The 23,397-nt window shown below is 42.3% G+C and overlaps 1 protein-coding gene across 1 annotated transcript; it reads right to left on the bottom strand.

The window, feature by feature from the left end:
* Positions 1-32: 32 nt before the first annotated feature.
* tgm1l1 (transglutaminase 1 like 1) lies at positions 33-20,324 on the bottom strand. The gene is made up of 14 exons (XM_084369079.1): positions 20,195-20,324; positions 14,953-15,239; positions 14,590-14,781; positions 11,099-11,350; positions 7,869-7,987; positions 7,180-7,287; positions 6,286-6,463; positions 5,607-5,745; positions 4,660-4,852; positions 4,087-4,240; positions 3,481-3,765; positions 1,939-2,099; positions 1,704-1,840; positions 33-1,613 (listed from the first exon to the last, which is right to left on the bottom strand). The coding sequence occupies exons 2-14, from the start codon at positions 15,236-15,238 to the stop codon at positions 1,469-1,471; spliced, it is 2,349 nt and encodes a 782-aa protein (XP_084225205.1). The 5' UTR covers position 15,239; positions 20,195-20,324; the 3' UTR covers positions 33-1,468.
* Between the last annotated feature and the right edge of the window lie 3,073 nt (positions 20,325-23,397).

Below are 23,397 nucleotides of genomic sequence, written 5' to 3'. Positions count from 1 at the left end.
TATGAAGGCAGAATCACTCAGGAGTCGGCTCGTCATGTCAGTGTCGGCTTTATTTCCAACGCAACACATAAAATACAAAAAACACTCCAGGCAGATAAATAGTGTAATGTTAATAAAAATAGCTTCCTTCACATTGTGCATCAAGTTAAGCGCATGAGAACCAGGTGAACTAAAGCCCCGGAGCTCTCTGTTCTGATATGGTTTGCTGGATTCACAGCAGTGACGAGTCCAATCTTGTAGGTAAGTTGCATTAAAGGTGACGTCAGCGTCATTAAAGGCACATTATAGAGAAAATAACACGAGACATACACATCGACACCTGGCAGAATTCTTCCTAAGGGAACGTTTAAGTTCGCAGTTTCATTAGTTTTAACTTGTTGCTTTTCAAGACAGTACACACACATCATGTCAAAACTGTGTTTTTTGTATTTTTTGCTTTCTATCGCTAATTTATTTAAAACTGCTGTAACATTGTTGTCATTTTAGCTAACTTCCTGTCCATTTTGCAGTTAGCAATCCGCTCTCTCCTCTCTGCGTCACCACATGAACATCTCAGTGGTAATCGGCAGACGTAGCAGCAAACAGGAGGATCGGGCAGGATCGCTTCAGAGAGTTCTCTGTCCTGATTGGATAAAGTAGGCAGGGATTCCAGAAAATGTCTTTTCTCTTTTACTGCGTGAGCGTGGGATACAGAGCTATTTAACTCTTATTGTAATATAAAAAATCACTTACAGCAGCTTTATTTTTTGAACGTTTTCAACTAAACTTGCACCTTTAAGCAAACTTTAATGTCCTTTCAGGTTTTTTTTAAATCCATATCGTTGATTGCCGTGGAAAATGTAGTCCTCGTTCAGAGATAATTTTCTGTAATTACAATCAATCAGATGCAACAGAAATAAACGTCGGAAATTATAACGTGCCCTTTGCAAAATGTCATCGGCGATTTCGATGCCGCTCCGTTTTAAAAACATCTCGCAGCACGTCTCCTTCACGTAAGCCATGTGAGGTTCATTTTGTCTGACAATACTTTTCACGTCATCTCGTGACCAGCTACATGAGTACTACACACACAGTATTTACATCATGACACGACTTTCAGCACCTTCACATTGTTTGTTCAGTGTGTCGAAATGCTTTAGTGTTCGGACAGTAATCAGTTTTACAGCTTCAACATACAAATGCTTGTTGCATTGAAGCACTTCATTTGCTGTGCGCGCATTCAAACCCTGCTGCGTCCTTTACCACAGTTTTGACATTAAGGCAGATGTGTGAACTCCCATCTAGGATTTTAAGTTAATACTGATAATGCTACAGTTGGTAGTCGCCTTTTCATAGTTGTAAAAATATATGTAGTAAAAAATAATACAGATAGTTTTCAGATACAGGAACAACTTCTTTCATAGATATAATTAGGGTTTATATTTCATAGGGTGATGTGAGAGAAGCAGGAGGGGAAGTGGGCGCCCTCTTATTGCTCAAGAACGACGATATCAGCCACTCCGTGCACTTGTGTGAGCTGTTTACAGTCGAGAGACGCCACCAGCTTCCTGGCTCCGGGCTGTGTGGGGATGAAGTGCTCTGTCAATGTCACTGTGGAGTGACCGCCGACGTCACTGAGAGGGAAAGAGATGAGTGGGATGTTAGTGTGGGTGTGAAGGAAGAGATGAGGGGGTAAATGAGAGGGAGATGTGTCGTGTTCTTACCCCACAACCACTTCATGGCCCTTCTGCAGACCCAGGCCCTCCACTCTGAAGATCACTCCTCTTAGCATACGCGGCAGGGGGTTGGTGAAGGTGATCTTGGCTGCCATCTCCCTACCGACCACGGCATCTCCCAAAGGCTGCCGGAAGGTAATTCAAATTAAGTCAGGAGGGGTGAACAAAACCTTTCCCTACATGAATAATGTAAAAGTGTGAATGCGGTAAATCAAAAACCTACTGTGATGTTAAGGTCAGGTGTACGGAGCCTGAAGGTGGTCTGGTTGGCCAATACTTGCTGGGTCTCACTGACTCTTCCAGACAGGGTCAGCATCAGAGCGGCCTGATCCACCAGCTGGTTTTGGTACTGTTGGTAGGGCAGGGTCCACTCAATGGTCTTTTCTGTTTGAAGAGAAACAGGCTCAGTATCAAGCATATTCATCAGCAGGTTTGAATTTGTTTTGCATTGTTAGCTTTTTAGCTTAGCCAAACTGAAAAACAGGTCGTCCAAAGGTAAAAGAAATCCATCTACCCGCACCGTCAAAGCTCAATAATTAACCTTGTTCTTGAATTCAAGAAAAAAACAATGTGTAAATCTATTCCTTTGCCAGCTGATGACTTCATAAATGAACCTGCACAACGTCCAGGAAGTCACTGTGCCAAGAAATAGTTATAGTGTTCCTGTACACACACATCCCTCCATAAAAAAGCAGCAGGCTGCTGCATGTAGCTTCATATTTACTGTACAGTCACAAGAGTGGTATCAATCCTCTCGTCTGACTCTCAAGGAGAGAGATGTGTGCATTTCCCAAAATGTTGAACTGTTCCTTTAATGAGGTATACCAAATACATCTTTTACACTGTGTATGCCATGACATAGTTTAACACAGTTCATTTGACCTGAATCTACTGTGCTAGTGCCACAATGCATATAAAAAATCTATTAACTCTCTTGACTGTAACACTTAGGTTTCGGTGGCATTTAGTTTCACGGTTGATTTGCAAAGCTCCCTGCCTGCTCGAGTGCATTAACATCAATTGCAAGAATACTGTATTCGCTTGAAACAAGAAACAATACATTCTTTCTTTTACAAGTGAAAAGTCATGAGCAATACAACACACCCTCGTTCAATCCAGTTCTCTCAGGGGGGTTGCTGCTGTTGCTCTTTTGGGTTTTTTTTGTGAACAGGAGCTAATGGCTAATATAATGCATTGTTAGCATAACTTTAGATGGAATCTAAATTAGTTACACTCACCTTTGGCCAGTGTTCAACAAAGTACATCGGCCTGTTTTAAATCTGAATTAACTGACTTTTTTGGCCACTTGAGGGCGCCATAAACAACACTGAGCTGACCTTTAAAGCTGACATGACAAAGCTAACAAACAGTTGCTGAGTAGATATGGAGCGACACTAGCATTTAGCAATGTTTGTCATCATGCATGTGGCAATTTATTCCATTGTTAGCATAAAAAATGGATAAGAGGCTCGATGACAAAGCTAACTAAGCTAGCTAGCGTTACAGCTAAGCTGAAGAGGTGTCTTCTGCAGTAGATGGACGCTTCCTTCCGCGCTTTTAATGCATTTTTTGACGCTTTGAGCGTCACAAGTCGAGTGCTATCTAGTACCATGATATTCAAGGCAGACATCACTACAGCTGATGTCTTTTTCAGCAACTCACACCAAAACAAATCTAGATAGATAAATAGCACTACCTTTATAATATGTATGATATGTATGATTCTGGGGTGAACTGTCCCTTTAAAGTTTAGTGAAAAGCCAACCTTCATTGGGCAGAAGCTCCACAGGCATCTGCTCCTTCTTGATGGTGCCCTTCAGCACACCGGTGTAGTACATGACGGCCACCTGGCTGTGCAGAGTGGTCCGACGAGGCTGCGAGCTCAGGTTCTTCACCAGGATGCTCAGCTGGGCGTCAGCCCCCATCCTGGGCCCCTCACCCTCCATCTTCACCTCCACATACACATCCTCTGCCATGGGCGAGGAGTAGATATTTGGCTTGCTGCCATAGCGACTGGCAGTCTCCACTGCGATACGCTCCTCTTCCGAACCTGGTGAAAGCAGGAGGAGAGGGTGAGTGCTAGTCATCCTGTCCGATGTTTCAGGATTTGTTGACAGATACGAGAAACATGGCCAACAGTCCTCCAAACAAAGCAAACAGAGGTGCATATTTTAAACTCTGGAGAGCAGGTGAACAGTAGAGGGGTCGGATCAGGAGAGTCTACGTACAGAGAAGTGATCTATGCAGCAAGAAAACATTTAATCATGACATTTTAAGATCTTTCCAGGTAGTGTAAAAATACTTCTGTCTGCTCCTGGAGCATCAATCTGGGGTAGAAATGCAATTAGAAGTACAATATGCTTGCCACTACCTTCTTGGTGTTTGTACAGGTGTGTGATGTCTGCCCGCTCGTCAGAGCCCACTGCTTTAGTGCTGATGAAGTGGCCGACGGCTTTCTTCTCACTGTGGATCTGACTGAAAGTGCCGTCCAGGTTCTTCTGCCAGTAGATCTTATCACTGTTGACCTGAAAGAAAAGTACCAACAATCACGAGCAGCTCAAACATGAGAGTACGTGAGATGTTTGTCCTTCATACTGAAGATGAAGTTGAACCACAGTGTGCATCACACTTTTTTCGTTTTTTATTCTTTGAGCAGTTTCTTTCGTGTTCCCCTGTGAATAAGTGGGTGAGTTTTGTCCTCTACCTGAAAGTAATGCAGTCTGCTGGGAAGCACTAAATTACATATATTATGTCTGAAGGTTTCACATTTGTGTCTCAAATAGGTATTCCAGCTCCGAAGGCCACCTTTTCAAATCCTGTATATGTGCAATTTATTTTGACCACCTTCCTCTAACTCTGTTAAAGCATCGAAATTAACCCAGAGAGAACATAATAACAAAGATCTCTCCGTTCAAGCACACACTTGCCAATTTTGGGCACTCACCTCGGCGAAGACAAATGGCGTGTCGTGTTTGAGGTAGACCTGGCCGGAGCGGATGGCGCTGACAGAGGCGGGGCCGCAGCGGAAGGTGCCCTGGCTCGTTTCCTGGGGAGTAGAGTCAACAGCCTGCCAGCCGCCGTGACCCGGGGGCAGGTCTGGTCTCGCCATCCAGCAGTCATTCCATACGTGGAAGTTCCTAGATGGGATCAACCAGGGTTAGTGTGAGATCCCATTTAAAGGAACAGTTTGACATTTTGGGAAATAAGGTTTATCCGCAGAGAGTTAGGAAGTTATAGCATAAAAGAACGGTAGGCTAGCTTGGCTCTGTCCACGTTTTTACACTTAATTTTCTGAACACAATACAACGTTTTTATTTGTTAACTTCAGAGAGGCTGATGGCCTGATTTGTTTCCTCTTGACAAAGCCAGGCTAGCTGTTTTCCTCTGTTTATCGGCTCTTGTGCTAAGCTAAGCTAAACTTAGCTAAGCTAGGCTAAGCTAACCATTTCCTGTCAGACAAGTATGGTATCAATCTTCTCATCTAACTATCAGCAAGAAAACCAGTAAGACCATACTGTTCTTTAAACATAGCATATTCTCTATTTAAAACCTTTTAGCAGCATCTCAATTTCAAATTTCAAAAAAACTACGGTTTTATGAACACGTGTGCAGGTTGGGCAATAGTGTGTCAGAAGTCTGTGGAGCAATGAGCATTAAACAATGTTGGCAAGTCAAGTATCCATCTTATTCCGAGCTGCCATAGATAACCCTCTGCGGTCCTAGAGGAGTGAATAGTAATAATTGAAAGAGCCTGACGTGTCTGAGGTTTCATGTTAGCGGGAACTGCTTTCAGAGCAGGTCTTAATATACGGCGCATTCCGAAGGTATTGATTTAGCAGCAGGCAATTTTCTGAGCGTGCTGTCCCGTCAGTGTAATGCAACACATCTTACCAGACAGAGTCCCTGTTGAGGTAGTCGATCGGCTCCATATCTTCATCGAAATAGACGTCCGTAGTGAGGGATACATCAGTATCATGAGCAGACTGGAAGTTGGTCACACTGCGGGCGGGGATGCCAAGACACCGCAGCACTGTGGACAAAGACAGACGGATTAATTAAAACTGAATTTATGGGGTCGTTCAATAATTGAATTATGTTCCAAGATGTTAAGACCAGAGATGGAATTTGCACGGTGGCATGTGAACTTTATTATCCTCGCTGAATGAAAGCAACACATGTGGCTCCATCGGTGACAAAAGTAGGAGGTATGACTGAAATGCCAATGAGAGGTATTTAGGGTGTATATGAGCTACGGCTCGCTATCAGGGGCAGCGCTATGTGCTAAGGTCAGCTAGCTATCATGTGAGTGTCCCTGCATGCACGCACAATGAATGAAGTCCTCTGTTGAGAGCTGATGAGAAGGGCCTGGTGGACGGGAAGCCATGATCGTGATCATTTGTGGACTGTTAATCTAATTGACCTGCGTTGAATACTTTGTGACACACAACACACACACACACACGGTGCAGTCTCTTTCATTCAGTATAGCTCCACCACCCAGTAAGCTCCTTTGGAGCTTAGTGGGTGGTGGAGCTATACTGAATGCTCTCTCTGTTATATTTTTTCTCACCTGTTGTGGTGACCCCAGAGAAGACCCAACACTGTCCGTACGACACAGGCGTTCCGTCGGACGAGTGGTATTTCCTCAGGATTTCCACGCTGCTGCTCCACGCCGAAGGAGACACTCCATCAGAGTAATTCCCAGACCAGTTCCCCACCAGAACCCCGAAGTCATCCTGAGCGTTTATCTGAAGAGAGGATGGTGCCACAGTCAGTTACAAATGTGAAATGCTCTCATATAAATATTAAAATAATTATTTTCCATGTCGAAAATGAGCGAGGATTAGGGTTGTAGCTCGTAACAAAGACACTGAGGTCATGTCCTCCTGCATTTTTCCTGGAATTTTTTGTAACCTGAGGTTAGGTAGAGAAAAATAAAGAAAAAGGTAAAAAAAATAAAGTATCCAGTGTTTTCCCTCCATTAATGTTATTCCTGGCAGTTTGGAAAAGACTTTGAAACTAGATTTCATGTTGGGAAACAGAAATAATACTAAAACATTTGAAGCAGCCCCAGTGGACAAAAGCAGTATGAGCACTATAATGAGGATAGTGATCTCACTAGCATATGCATCTGATTTGGAAGCAAATGAAAGGAACTCACTCTACTATCTAATACTAGTTTTCTTTGTGTCATGCCGATGAGGTATCTATTCCAGCTATGTAAGATTAATAACTGTGATATGATGATAGTGAAACAAAGTAAACTTTGTGTTTTAGTGCTGTAGCACCAGACAACAGAGCAGCTTCTTTCCTCCTCAGTTCACCACAATGAAAAGTTATATAGAGGCTTTACAATTAAACCACTGTAAAAGTTCATTGGAGGACTTGGACTCATGACAGTCTAAAATCTCGGGTGACCCCGTGGAGATAGAGGGATGGGATGTGAGTATAGATTTAAACTGACCATGGCTGATATGACTCTGACCACGTTGACAGGATCTGCTCGGCCAGATGCTGGCATGTCGCTCTTCTCCAGGATAAACAGACACGCCTCCAGGACTCCCTCATGAAACTACAGCGGAAAAGAAAAAACAAATAATCAGCCAAGGAAAACAGTTCATTAAAATGAGGGTTTGATCTTATCTTGAGGTTATAAAAAGAAAGTAAAGTTACAGTAAAGACACATTTTACTGTTGAAACAATAATAAAGAATAACAATAATAGTTGTTAAATATGAGTTACTGGCTGACGATTTACATCTTCATAAGGAACAAAGGGGCTGCGTGCCACAGTTATGTAATGATTCAGAACTATACATGTTCAGCACTTTCACCAGTCACATCTTGTCTTAAAGGTGCACTATGTATTTTTGGGGAAGAAGTTTCCATCGGAAGGGAAAGACCCAAACTCTCTTTGTTTACATGACTGAATAAACATAACCTTAAAGGACAACACAATTTCACACTGTGTTACTTTGTTTATATGTGGCGGACCCTGCCACCTTTCTGGCTTCAATAGAATTTATTCAGTTATTAATACAATTACTATTTCTGAATTTTTTGTTATCATCTCATTAATATTGTAAATATTAAAATCCTAAGCTTGAATTTCTTCTCCAAAACTACATGGTGCCTCTTTAACAGCCATGCGTACCTGGCCAAAGTTCCATGTGCGAGCACCGATTTGTTTCTCTGTGCCGTAGTAAATCCTCCCAGTGTCATTCAGAACGTACTCCTTCCTCTCGTCCTCATCATCCTGGAACACTGTGTCCTCTGGAAAGACATGATAGCATTATATCTATATACTTCATTCTTATAATACTGAGAATAGAGCATTGAGAGTACAGTTTTTCGCCCTGCATTATATGAACTCATGTTTCTTTCCTTTTCATACAGCTACAGCTGTAGAGGTCATGTTGACACTCTCAAACCAACCCTGACAGGAAACACAAGGACCCGATGTAGGATTCAATTTAATGACAGAGACAAGAGTCAAGACTTTGGTTTCTTCTTTGTCTGTGAAAGTGACCCAGTGATCCGTGCTTCATTCAACTCTGCAGTGACTAAATCACTTAAGAATGCGATGTCTTTTCACAAATGATGTAAAAAGGCTCCCCAAGGCCAGGAAATGGTTAAGAAACACAATGAGTCCATGGACCTTGCAGTGAGGCCCCTGTTCTTTTTATGGGAAACAGTCTGTTTTGAGTGACATCAGCACTACAGACTTGGGCGTATATCCACCTCTCACATGAGCTTCAGAAAATCCATGTCTCTGTTTTTCCAGCTCTTTTATCTCTCTGTTGCCACCGTGATTACCGGTGGGTGTGGAACAGGAATGTGAGTGAAATAAAGAAACCAAAAAGCAGAAAAGGTATCAGAGCATTTCACTATGGACATGAGGAAAAAGTGGAAGGAAGAGGTTTAACAAAGTCATGAGGGACAAGAAGGGAAGTTATGTTTGTGAGGGAAAAGGGTGGGGGGGAGAGTGGAGCATAACAGAGAGTCTTGAGATTGTACAGGAGAAAGCAGAGGGAGGTGAGGCTGACAGCATTTGGCAGCTGTGATAATTGCGATTTTCTCTTCTTACTGAATATTTCTGCGATGTGGGGAGCGGCGGACACACACACACGCACAAACAGGAGGATATGAAACAGAGCAAGGCTAGAAAACACAGCGACGAGGAGATGGAGCGAGGGTCGGGTCAGCAGATAGCAAGACGGGAGCTGTGCTGGGTGGGAGAGGCGTATAAAGGCAGGAAATACACAAGGAGGCAGTAAAAGGGAGGGAGAGGACAGGTTGTCACCAGCTGCAAGATTACTGTGAGCTCACCCTGTGGCGGTTTTATACAGTAATTGTGGGATTTTGACTTTTATGAGCGCGAGGGGGAGATTGGTCTCGGGATGAAGAGATTGAAAGAGGGAAGAGGAGATTGGGCTCCGTGCCAAAAGCAGCAACCCCGTAATGAAAGACAGAATTTCCTTTTATCAGAGCCAGGTCCTCGTTTTTTCTTTTTGTTTTGCTGTGTTGCAAGTACACTTCTTTTGGTCAAATATCCTGTGTGCATAGTTTGCAGTGCTCAGCAAACTCAAAAGAAACTCTGCAGAATAAACAATGGGCCTCATTTCCTAATGTTTTATTGAGAGAATAAGAGAATATTATGTATTATTTTGAAAAACCAAGACTTATTGAGTGGACAAAAATGATATACATGAAGCACAGTCTGTTTTATTTTACACCAGGAGCTCCCATGTTAGTAACAAACATAGTTAAAGCTGCTATAATACATATTTTGATGTTAACAATGTATCTATGACTGTTAAACGTGTGGCTGGGAGTGACAAACCTGATAAATATTATCCAACTCTGCAGTTCCACTCAGCTCTAAGGAGCGTTTAACCATCTTTTAGCTCTTTGTTTTGGTTTATACAACCCATTCTTTGTTTGGATTCAGCCTCAGCGTCTCATCAGTGTCGTCCCAAGACTCAGAGAGACTGCAGCTGCACGCTGGAAAAAGCTTGAACATAATTCAGACGTCCTTGAGTTTAAAGGGGAGACTAAAGTAAAAAGTAACCACTGTGACATTGCTAATGGCCTCCACGGTGCTTTCTACTGTTCCCTGTTTGTCGGTGCGTACGTGATGTTGAACGCAACACACAAACACAAAGAAACAAAAGACGGAGAAAGGCAAATGCATATACTTGAAATGGGAAAAGAGTCAATCGCTCATTTTCAGGCAGGTTTACCTGCATTTTTAAAACCTCATTTTGGCATTCTGATTGTCAAAGGTGAGCTTAAAGGTAGGGAAGACGATTGCGGAGAAAGACAGTTGATTGTTCAGTTGTAATACTAATGCTTTGGGCAAGAATTTCAGGCTGAATACCAACCCAAAGTAGTATTTCACAACCTTGGAATGAGACTCAACCATGAACTATCTTTCTCCAGAATTACCTTCAAGCCAAAGTCTGTCTCTGTGAAACAGGCCCCAGAGGTAACAGGAGAGTGAATATTGGATACACTCCTCCAAATTAATGCTAATATTGCTCTTGTGGATGTGTAAATAAGCAACTGTCTGCGAACACCTTAGCCTTATTAACTTGGAAGGTGATACTATGTCAGCTGTGTTTCCACTGACCCTAGGTGGCCAAAAAAACAGTGCAGGTTTGGATTAATAATAGAAAAATTGGTATGCTTGATTAAAAAACCAAGATGGACCTCTTTTATCTGCGAACGTTTTGAAAATAGGAATAACATAAAGTACAGATAGACCCTTAAAAGCGTACAAATCATATCTGTATGCAATGGTCTATTTAATCTTACACACAAACTGTTTTGGTCACACACACACAGTTCAACGTGGTGCATAAGTGGCATAGCCAAGTGTGCCGGCAGTCTTGACTCATACCCAGCAGTTACATAACCCCCACAGTCACACACAGGGTCGAGCTGCAGCTGCTTGATCGACAGCAACACACTCCCAGATTAAGTTGGGCTTTCTCACTCATGTGTAACGTTATATCAGGATTCCTCTCAGAGGTGGACTGACCAAACAGATCTACTCTGTACCAGTATCTGCTATCAGAACGATGACGCCATTCATAATACAGCAGCTATGTTCTTGGAACACTCTCGCTGGAGATCGGGCTGTAGCAGACAGCTCTGCTCAGAGAAAAATGTTGACTTTTTGAGGATTTTTTTCTGCCTCAAAGCTAATAGTATCTCCGCTAGAATGTAAATCGCTCCAGACATGTTACGCAACACTGCCTGCCTTTTCCCTTTTCATTTTTCTCCCTTTATCACCCATCACTTGTCTTCTCCTCCACATTCCTGCCTCCGATCTATGTAAACCCTCTGCCCCCGCTCGCTCACAGCCGCTGCCAATCTTACCTTCACACCAAGGGTTGAAGAGCATGACGATGTTCTTGCTGGAGTTGTGAGTGGTTGTTGACCCGCTCTTTGCGGAGCCACATGTCACCGTGAGACCGTACAGGCCGCACACAGCAGTGGCTGGCGAGTTGACGGACAGCTTGACCGTGGTGTCGTTCTGCTCGACGATCTTGGCCTCCCAGCGCTCATCCTCCAGTTGATCCACCATTGGAATGATGACATGGGTGCCTTTGGACACCATGGGCAGGGGACCTGCAACACACAGGTTATCGTTGAGTCGTGTCACAGAAACACTGTCACAAAAGTTTCAGGAACCAGAGATTGATGTATTAAAGGAGACATATCATGCTTTTTTCCCTTTCCTTCAGTGTGTTGTTAAGGTTCTTGTGCATGTAAAAGGTCTTGAAAGCTAAAGTCTGCGCCAATGGGAGCCCCACAGAAAACACTGCTCCTGAAACGCCTCACTGTGACTTTGTAACATCACACTGGGTCATCAATGCCTAGCAGCTAGTTTGGCATGTAAGAGTTAATTTAGCATAGCTGCTCTGTTGCTGTTAGCGTTGCTGGTTCAGGTGTGTGCAAATGTTCTACCCAATTAAAGGGCTGGATTGACATTTTGGGATTATGCATATCATTTTTTTGCAAAAAAGTAAGATAAGAAGATGGAAAACACTCTCATATCTGTCTGTTAAGCTAAAACAGCTAGCCAAAACTGCTAGTATCTATACTAAGACATAGACAAGCATTAGTACCTGTCTAATAACTACATTATTGGCCAATTAATCCAACCTGTTCAGAGTTTCACACGTAACAGTCAGATGTGTAAGTGGTTAAGAGATTCTCATCCAACTCTTGGCAGGAAACCAAATAAGCATATTTTCCAAAACACTGAGATTAAAGTTAACTGCAAGCAGCTGTTTTGCCGTGAACCACGAGAGCTATTAAAATGATAAAGAAAATAATCATCATAATGCTTAAGAAAGGCAAGAATCAGCATAACGAACTGCATGAACCTTTCAGGGCAAAACAACACAAGTGATGCTCCTAGTGTGAACAAAAACCCCCGTTCATCTGCTACGATCTGCTCCCGAGAGAGCGAGTGCACTCGTGTGTAAATGCACATAAACTTGCACACTTTGTGTTTGTTTGGAAAAGTATCTTTGAATAACATTTTGCTTTTCATGTCAGAGTGATAAAGTGCTTTTCAATTCTCCCCTCTTCCCGATTCTCGGCTAACCTTGAAAATTTGGATTCAATAAAGTTAGATAGCAGAGGCGGCTGTGGAAGGGCTCCACTGCGACATGACCAGAGTAAACTCCATTATTCACGTCACGGTAATTGTTAGTGTGCTCTGACAGCGGATCACACAGCCATAGCGAACCATAAACCACATATGCATCGCAGCGCGGCACCCGGCTGTGCATGGTTTGCAAGAGTAAACAAAATTTCAGGGCTGTAAAAACTCCCACACTGCACACACACACACACACACACACACACACACACACATCTCTGCAGAAAGTAAACACATGTGGGAATGTTTTATTTATGACCTTCAATGTTCCTTTTTGTGTGACTTGATGTTTCGCTCGAGGCTAACAAATGAAAAGCTAACAAAACTTAATATAAACCTTCATGCTAACCTTCTAGCTTGATTAAGACTTATTGAGTGCTTTCCTCCTGTGGCACCCTGCTGGGCTTTAGCCGCCGTTTGCTGAACCGAACATGGAGTTTACCGAGAAACCATTGTTCTCCATTCGACTGCAGCCAGGACTTCCTCTCTTACGTCTAAGTGCTCTTTCTAAAGGAAATCAATGTAAAACACTCTCTTCTTGGCTTTTCTGTTGAAAATTGACTTGGATTCTTTATTCGGCTCACTGATTGAGCAAAATAACATCTTACAGAGCTGCAATGATACAAGGCCGTGCTTTTAGTGCAACACTTAAACCCTTTTCACAGCAAATGTGACTGTGAAAGCAAAGTTAATGAGAACCTGACCGAAGTGGGTGGCTCAGATTGTAATCTGCGTCTATTCTTTTTCTCAGCCACTCTTCCACATGTAACTATGTGTTGCGTTCTCTGCGGTGATGTAATGGCCGTTTATTCTCAAGTGAGCAGTGGATGGCTGTAGTATGAGGCCTGCAAATACCAGAGCGAGGTGTCCAGTGTCCTGAGGTCTGGAAGCTGTTAACGCTGTGGGGCGGTGGGTGGAATCCAAACCTTGCGGTGCAGTTATGGTTGAACTGCTGCTGGATTTAAATGTGCGAGCTATGCAAGGCATTTGGACCACATTTCCCATGCTTGTTTTGAGACTCGTCGTTCAGTCCTGCAGCAGGTACTGGTTGAAGGTGCACTCCACCGATTCAGATCAGTTTATTCATCATGGACAGAACTGCTCCACCAGTGAAAAGAGTTCCTTCATGTCTTCATGTGTTTGTATGACATACTTCCATAACCCTGTTAGATGAACCCCTTCATACCTGAAGGCTTCAATTACACCACCCAGCACGTTCCAGACGTGTTCTATCTCAACCATTTATGATACATTTAGCAATTGAAACTATTTTTCCATTACAGTATTTCAACTTTTATCCATCACTTGTTGTCATTTCACGTGATGAGCGAGCACACCATCATCTGTAACTGTTACTACAAAGTTATCTATAGAATGGGCGGGGCTTAAACTGATCGTTGCTATACTTATTATTATTTTATGAAAACTTTAGTACTATTAATAATTTACAGAACATCCTCAGCTTTACCAAATAAAGATTTTCCTTCATTACAAGTAAGGATATTTACACATTTTACTCAGTGATACTAGTAAAAAATGAACTATTAAGATCTTGCTCAACACTATATGTCACTATTTATCCATTACTTTCATCATACTACATTTCTGTAGTTTCAAATGTTTTTATGTACCCTTCAGTGTTTCCAAATATCCCCTTGCGACTGCCGAAGTACCTTGTGTTGGAGTTACTGGTCTGGAGGATAAAAATAATAAAATCGGGGTTGAGATCTCAAATTTCTAACAGAAAATCTGTTTTATGAGCTTGGGGTTTGAGTTTGAGAGAACTAGATATTTACCAGGCAGAGAGAGTCTTACTTATTGCGGATGAGTTGCATTATGGGGAGTGTAGGAGACCATAGCAGGAAAAAGTCGGGATATCTTCGCCTCTGATGCTGTAATTGTGTTCATTATTCTTTTTAATCTATCTATGGTGATGAACCCAAGTTGATGAGAGTGAAATGCTAAATTGCTTGAGAGCGCCTTGAATTTTATTCTCGCTGAGTGTGTTTGTGAGATTGTTCTTTGGGGAACCTGAGTGCATTCTTCTAAATTAACCAACCTGCTGCAACCCAATGTGATATGTGTTATACAATATGTGCAAATGATTCTACTGAATGTATTTATTTATAACATTAATCATGGATTGTGTTGGAAGGTATGATGACACACAAACAGACACTTTCCATCTATTGCATACCTGTTTTCATGTCCAGGTGCAGCTTGTCGGTGTCAGCATTGAAAGGCCTGTTGAGCTCCATCTCTATCTGGAAAGTCTGTCCTCTACGGATGATCATCTCATCCCCGTGGTACAAGTCGGTGTGATGCTCCTGTCTGTTCTGACCCGTCTTTGAGCTCAGCAGGTCCACAGAATGCACCGACAACTGTATTTCTGAGGGAAGGGAAAGTTTATCATAAAATGTAAGTATGCGTCTGTATCGCCGCTGCTATGGATTTGATATTTTGAAAGGGTCATGAAGGGTCACGGTGATATGAGAGAGTTGAGTTAACCTAGTCCAAACAATTTCATACCACAATTTACCCCAAACATCTCTGACATTACCTTCCATTTCCCTTGCCTCTCCATTCTCAGGCTTTGGCTTGACAGGCTCCGGGGCCGGAGTCGGAGGTTTGACCAATTCCACCTTATCTGTGACATCATAGGAGTGGCTGTTCTGGCGCTTACAGCAGCACGGACACATCTTCCTGAACCAGCGGCGACAGCCTCCTTCCTCCTGTTTCTTCTCGCCCTCTTTATGAATGGCCAGCTCCACCCTGGTGGGCGGGGCCGCTCCGGGAAAACGCCCCACCTCTGACGTTCCTCTGACTGACAACCGCTCGCCTGGCATTCTAGGAGACACATTAGAAAACTGTTGGTTCGATTTCAGGAATAAGATCGCGGCCTTTGTCATTAGTTGGTTATGGTGCACAGACATGATCACTGAATAATCCAGGTTTTCCTGAAATTGTAAAAATATACAGCAAAGGTCGTCATTGTTTAGACATTTTAATGCATTACATATTATATCTCTGTGTGGGTCTAACAATAAAGTAGCTCTTTATACTGCATGTTCTCTGTCCAAGGGTCCCTAACCCTTAAAGTACACTACAGTCCTTGACTGATTACCTGCTCTTACAAAGGAACGTCCTCATAAGAACACTAATGACTGCGCTGTGCTTCATCCAGATTAATGGGTACACTGTATCTGGAAAGAGATGTTGCTGGTGAGTTTGTATTTTCTTTTTCATGATGTGAGAACCACTTTAACTTCGATTTTATTAGGCTGAGAGCAGAAATCTCACAGAGGGACAAATAAAACCAAACCTACTTGCAAGGACTACACGTGAGTGAGAAAACGTTGAAGCCCAACAGCTCAACAACACTTTACGATAAACACGGAGGGATGCCAACGGTCGAACAAAGTGGTATTTGGCAGTGTGCGACCGTACATTTCATTCCACCGAGACTTTGTATAACAAACAGAGTAACAAAACATTCCTCCAGTGCTTCTTCTGCCTTTCTTTCCTCTCCCTATCATGAAACAGCCAGTGCACGTCTTATTTTATTTTTTCCCACAATTACCACGTTCCATATATGCACTCTCCTCAGCTGTCAGGCTTTCTCAAAGCATTCTGGGGTATTTAGGCTGCCATGCTTGTCCGCTACACTCCCTGAGCAATTTGTCATGCCACCTACAAGCAGCTGGATTCGATCTGCCTCACACCAGCTGTTGCAAAATAATGCAGTTGAGACTGTATGTCTCTGTGTGCACATACACTGTGGGCTTCAGTGTCCGGTGCTGTGGATCATATGGACATTTATCACACTGTCACATCCCCTCCCTCATACAGCGCACTAAAATCACAGCGGAATTAGATCATTTGTCACACTGAAGATAAGCCTGTCCTTCCTGCCCGTACTCACATCTTAAACTCCGGGTCACATGTTATAAACCAAACGTCAACATTAGGAAAGTGAGCACAAAGTAATGTTTACGAGAATCAAAGGCAGATGGAGGAGGACTTTCCCTCCCCTTCACTCCCCTCCTCTCCCCTTCTCTCCCTCCTTTTTCTCACCGTCTGCAACTTCTCTATCTCAGCATCATATACGACCTAATACATGGTTAAATTACCTAAACAATTAAGCACCGCTGGAGTTTTGTTAGCTCTTTTTAAACACCCATAAACTGTAATGAGCTGCAGTAATGCACATAGTCAGGAGAAATTCAGCGTTGCTAAGTAAACAGAAATAGATGTTGGGTTTATAGGGCGATATTCTCATTTTAAGGTTTGGGAACACCCTTCACCAAACCCTCCTTAGTTAGTACTCCTGTCACAACATGTGTTCCTGCACAAAGGGTTTACAATAATAATAGCGGCAGATTTACCGCTCAGATATTCCGTCGCCGCAACGCGCTAGCAGATTTTATCAGCTTTAGCTAGTTAGCAAATTAATGCTAACATCTCCAGCTTACTTTTTTAATGTTGTCTTAAATATGTAATTGATGGCACAAAAAAATTCTTAAAGGCTGAAGATGAAGTTAAATGTTCAACACAGAAAGTCATCATTGGTAATCCATGTAAATAAAGAGTAGCTTGCTTTGAACGTGAAGTCTAGTTAGCCCTTTAGGGAAATGTAAAACTAAAATGCTATTTTTCAGCTTACAAAAGCCTGTTAGCATGTTGCTATAGAAAAGTCTACTTTGAAACAACTTAATCCAATAATAATCCAATACAAAACAGGCCAGAGCTTCTAAAGTTGGCTAAACTCGATATATAGAAACATGTAGGCTTCCAGGTGGTTGTCCCAGTCCTATACACATATTTTTGTAGCATCTAACTAATAAGTCTAACTACAACCCTAAAAAAGCCAACAGTGACTGGCAAATTTTGAAATGGCTCTTCCGGGAGTAAATTTCCCATCATCCACTCCATTTATGTTTCAGAAAATCCTCATTTAAAGAGGTTTAATCCTGGAACTAAGGCAACCAATTATGAGTGGTACTGTGACCACAAAACACTTGATTTTGGAGGGAATTATTATTTAAAGATTGAAGGACTACTTATCCCATAAACCATTGCAAATGATTCCTTTCCAACAACTTCCAACTCACAAACCCTAGTACACGGCCTGACTTTGCATTTTCTACCCCTTTGGACACATTTCACGGGTGTGGTAAACACTTCCGCGGTGATATCAAGCTCTACCAATCAGAAACCTCGCTGTTTGGCTCTAGAGTTGTGGGTAGTGTGGTACTTCTCCATGACAATGCGAATAAAAAAGTGCTTTTCTTAGTTGATCACATACCGTTGTTTCACAATCTCAGAGCTCATAGTAAGTCTATCTTGGATGGTTACAACATTATGGCTAATAATCAACCTCCTTGATAGAGATCATGAATGGGTTTTCACTCACAGACCTCACTGTTGGCCTCTGAATAGACATGCCGCTGGGCTTTGGAGGTAACGGATGGCATGAAGCTATGATCGGACGATTGCTGTTGTTGAAAGCTAAAGTTAAGGCCAGACAGATGATGTTAGAGTCATCTAGCTGCATATCTGATACAGGCAAGCATCTGTGAAAGTCTTTGATTAAGTGCTGCTGCTTTTCCATTGATTTATTTGAACTGGACCGGCTGAGCACAGTGCTTCTGGGGCAAGAAAGGCAGTGATAGTGAAGGTATGTGGTCCGGTTCAAAGGGCAGACAGCAGCTGAGGGAGAGGTGGTAGGGAGGGGCGCCATCAGAGTCTATGTGTGTTTCTGTGTGCGTGCAAGACTTTATAATTCACTTCTGATTTTTCGACTCCTTGACTTCCTGAGTTCATCTGCCGGTCGCATGACCCTCCCCGCCCTTCAACTGTTTCCAGATCCTCTAAATATTTGGCAAAGACATCCACAATCATTATGACTGACACAATGGATCAAGTCAGCTGCGTGTGTTGCGACGCGACCTCCACCCAAAACTAAAGTCACGCTTTCTCCCTCATTCTGTACTCCGTCTCTAATTTCAGTAAAAAGGAACCACCGTGCAGATTAACGAGAAGTAAAAGGCATGACACGATTAACCATATTTGACTTGAAGAGCGAAATTAATTCCTTTCCCTTCCTTTTTCTGCTCCCTCACAGACCAAATATGAGCAAATATTTGGGGTGATAAAATGAAAGAGACAATTATAATTGGCCAAATAAAACAGCGCATGTGGATTCTTCTGAAAGGCAACAACTGAACAAAACCTTTTCAGGCTGTTTTGTTGGTAATGTGTGTCTTCACAGGCTTTGAAAAAAGCAAAGTTATCTCACTACTGCACCTTAGGTGGCCTAAAATTGCCCAATTAAAGTCATCCACTCAGCCCCCTAAAACCTTGAAACGCCATTTCACAAGACTAATTTTTTGGCAGCCTTGCTCTTCCCCCACACTTTCATGCACAAATTTAAATGGATTTCTAATACAACCATCAGCCAAGCTTGAAAACAAGAGTTAGCCTGCTTCATCTCTTCTCTCTCTCTCTCTGCCTATCACCACCACATGTATCACTTCTTCCAGTACACCATGCCCTCTCCCTCTGCAGCTTGGTACCTCTCTTCAGTCAGTTTGTGTTGGCACCCGGTATATACAAGTATCAAGAAGTCTAGATTGAGGCTGCAACTGGTTGGCCATCAACCACCTATGGGCTGTCAGTTGCTTCTTGATGAACAGATCAGTTGTTCTGTCTATGAAAGAAAATGTCAATTAGTGTTTCTCAAAGACCAAGATGACGTCCTTAAATGTCCTGTTTTGTCCACAACCAAAGACACTTAGTTTATAATCATAGAGGAGTAAAGAAACCAGAAACTCAAACTGATTGATCCATTATCAAAATATTCAATAGTTGACGACTAATCGATTATTCGGTTAATTGTCGCAGCTCTACGACCAACAAGGCTAAAGGCACGCACATGCTTTAACTAACTTTTAAAGCCTGCAGTGCAGTTCAGCACCAGCTTTTCAACATCCAGCGCTCACACTGCAGTTTCCTCAGAATTTGCCTTCACTAGTTTACGGTGCTCTTTGTGGGAAATGAAAAAACACAGTTATAATAACAGTAACAGACCAGAGAATATTCACATTTAAGAAGCTGGAATTAAAGAGTTTTGGATTTTTTCCCTCAAAAAATAAAACTCAAACTGATGAATCCATTATCAACACATTTGGTGATTCATTTAAGGGTTGCCGACTAATTGATTATTCGATTAACTGTCGCAGCTCTACAACCAGCAAGGTTAGAGGCATGAATGTAGTTTAACTTTTAATGCCAGCAATGCAGTTCAGCACCAGCTTTTTAACATCCAGCACTCACACAGTAATTTCTTTATAAACTGCCTTCTGTGGTATACTGTGGTCTGACTGAACATGAGGAAATGTTTTGTTTTTTTAACAGTAAACCAACTTCATGGAGTTTGAAGGGCTGGGTGGGGGGGCCCGGGGGGCCTCCGTAACAAACAGCAGGAAACCAGTCTGTGGAGCTGATTAATTGGATTTTTGTTGCAACAAAAGTTCAGCAAGTTCAAGCTTAAACTTTAAAAATTCAATAAAGGCAAGAACAACTGACTTGTGTATGAAGTAAACCCAGATTCTGTATTGATATATTTTGATACGGTCTGTCTTCAGTGAGAATCAAGGCTCAGCTGCTCAGGGGAGCCTCCCTCTGTCAGCAGGAGAAACCGTTATGTCATTCGCGTCATGCCTCGCTTCAAGTTTACTCTTCACCTCACGTCTCCTTTATAAGAAACACAAAGTTGTTATTAAAGTGACGGAAGATCTTACTTGAACTGTGTTGTTTCTTGTCTGGATCAGCGGTGAATCCTCTGCTTCGTCCTCACTAATTATCTCTCTGCGTCAAACTTTTGGAAACTTTCCTTCTTCTCTCGCTCCGCTCTCGGATCAGAATACTTTATACGCCCGCTCTGAGACGGTACTTAACACTGATACACACTCACACACACCCCCTTTCTTTCTCACAGCCCAGCCCACCCCGCCCCACCCAGCCCGAAGTTTCCACAACCACACCGCGAGGGTTCCGTTCTGGTGAGCGGGCGCACGTGTGATGAGAAGCACACGTACACACTGTCACACACTCACACACTGTCTATCTCACACACACACACACACACACACACACGCACACACTGTCACTCACACGCACACACACACACACATACACATACTGTCACACACAGACACACACAGTATATCTCACGTACACACGCACTGTCACACACACCCACACACGCGCACCCACACACGCACACACTGTCACACACACACACTCACACACATACATACATACACACACACTGTCTCTCCCTCATGCACACACTGTCACACATGCACATACACGCACGCACACACACACACACACACACACACACACACACACACACACACACACAAGGAAGACAGAGGAGATCAAGTTTGTTACACAATGTTCAGAAGACACTATTTTAATGTGTGCTGAGCAGTGAAAAGTACCCAAAAGTCACACTTGAGTAAAGTGAGAGTCACCCTTATGAATATCACCTGAGTGGTCTTACTGTAAAGTAGCCTATCTAACATTAGATGTACTGAAGTATCAAAAGTAATATTTTGGCAATAAATGTACTTAAGTATAGACAGTAAAAGTAAAAGTAAAGTATACTTATGTGTACATGTATTGTTGACCCATTGTTGGCCTGGCTCATTATTGGATCTGATATTAAGCATTTTTCTGAGTTTTGTTTTTAAAAAATAATCAATGAAATGCACGACTTTGGCTCTGTTGCAGCATGTAATCTGTAAAGTAACTAGAGTAAAACATATATTATTTGCCTCCAAAGAGTAGATGAGTGGGAGTATAAAGTAGTACCTCAAAATGTGTACTTCAGTAGCCTGCAGTACCTGAATAAATGTACTTATATTCCATCACTGATGGTTTGACCTGATGTAAGAGTCCAATATAAAATAGTTAATCATAGCTCTAACTCCAGCCATATGATGCAAACAACCTATAACCTGCACAATAAAGCCAAAAATAATAAATTCAACCAAATTCAGTGAGAGGGCATTGTATATACATTGTATATATATGTAGGCTATATTTCGGTAAATGGGGTTAAAAACCACCAGAACAGACTAAAACCACAGTTTGGATGGTACAGTACATGGATGAACCAAGGTGGATCCTTCCCTGTAGGAAACCCCCCTCTGTCAGTGTTGGTGGAGTCACAACTTCCCCCTCACACTTTCAGTTCTCATCTGATGGTTGGTTTATAAATGACAGGAAGACCTCAGAGGAGAAAAAAACCCAATCTGACCTCTCATCCTAAATTTAAACCTGATCACTAGTCCAAAAAGGCTAACTTGATTTCATAAGCATCCCTCAGCAAAAAGCACATTGTGATGCAGAGTTTGTTCCAGGTAATCTGTCTCACCGCCTGCAGGCTTTCCAAAGTGACAGTAACCAATCACAGCAGACGGTGAGTGAATGACTAAAGCGTACCTGAAACATTGTGGCTTGGCAGGAGATAATTTAATTAGGTCATTTCTGATCAGTGCGATGAATCGGCATGTTTGGGAAAACTGACGTCTTGTAAACATTAAACTGTCAGTTTGTGGTAATAAGTTACATCACGGCAGCTGAGAGGTACAACAACAATTCCATGGAATAATAGGATCAAATGTATTTGTCAGTGTTAGTGAGAGTGAACTGCAATGCTAGCCCTGTGCAGATATAACACTGTATAGTGCAACTGTATTTTAAACTGAATGCTAATGTTAGCATGCAAACATGCTTACAGTGACAATGCTAAAATGCTGATGTTTATAATGTTTACCATGTTCAACATCTGACGTGTTAGCATGCTATCATTTACTAATTAGTATTGCACAATAAGGGAAAGCCGAAGCAGTTGTAATTAGATATTTGTTCATCAACCTAAGCACAAATTTTTGAAAAGTCAGATTATCACGTAAATTATCAGAATTTATCTTCTTGGTATGACCCCACGATAATCAAAACTGACAGCGCCAGTCACAAGATCCTCTGGGGACCATGAGTGTCACTAAATGTTATGGTAATCCATCCAGTAGTTGACAAAATATTTCACTGATTAGGCGAAAGCTTTGACCTCATGGTGGCCCTAGATTAAAAGTGAGAGGACTACCAAAGTCACGAGGCCTCATCCTCTGGGGACCAAGAACATCTGTACAAAACATCATGGCATTACAAAACGCAACAGATTTTGAGCCTGTAATTGTTATTGTCTACCTTTAATGGAACATTTGTTTAAACTGATGCAATCAAGATAGCAGAGTAGTTGTGAGGTTTTTATCTAATAGCCCTTTTTCCTTGTCAGTCTTTGAGATATTTCATAACAGGAAAGGCACAGCTGCCATTAATAACATTAATGATGTTAAATACCTGTCAGTTGGGTATTGTGTATGCTGCCTCGGTCGAATGGATCACTGGGGCACTTACATGGAACACAATGCTTTCGTGAAATAAAACCTACTCACAAGAAAAAAGTAATGAGTTAACCCGAAGGAATTTCTTTTGATGAATGCTACTGTATTCTTTGAAAAACTGATTTTTATATAAGAGTTGTAGCTCGGAGCCATGCATTACATTTTTGTCATGGCTATTTGTATTTTGAAAAATGCAGACCATTTACCGGACTTATTGTTCATCCTGCCCGCTTGACAACGCTGTGATAAATGACACAGGCAACATTCGCGGCTTCTGCAGAGCAGTGGGCGTGAGGGGAAACATAAAGGTGACTTGGGTTCGCTGAGTATCTGAGCATAACAGATGGGACCGGGTCCTGGATCTCACACTGTACGTGGGAAACCAAACAGCCAGCAGCCGGCCAAAGGAAACTTCCTGACTTTCCAAAAGATACTTCCTGACTTTGGGAAACATATAGGATTGTATAGAAATGTGGACTTTGTATTATATATTTTCACTGAGGAAAAAAGAAAGAATACAATAAAGG

This window comes from Pagrus pagrus (genome assembly GCF_965226575.1).
Source record: "Pagrus pagrus genome assembly, chromosome: 12".
Classification (NCBI taxonomy): Eukaryota; Metazoa; Chordata; class Actinopteri; order Spariformes; family Sparidae; genus Pagrus; species Pagrus pagrus.
This window is presented reverse-complemented; position numbering and strand designations above follow the sequence as displayed.

Coding starts and splice junctions, on each gene's coding strand:
- tgm1l1 (XM_084369079.1), bottom strand. CDS start 15,238: ATGCCAGGCGAGCGGTTGTCAGTCAGAGGAACGTCAGAGGTGGGGCGT. Junction 14,782..14,952: donor AGAGGCAAGGGAAATGGAAG/GTAATGTCAGAG, acceptor CCCTTCCCTCAG/AAATACAGTTGTCGGTGCAT. Junction 7,288..7,868: donor GCACATGGAACTTTGGCCAG/GTACGCATGGCT, acceptor TTTCCGCTGTAG/TTTCATGAGGGAGTCCTGGA.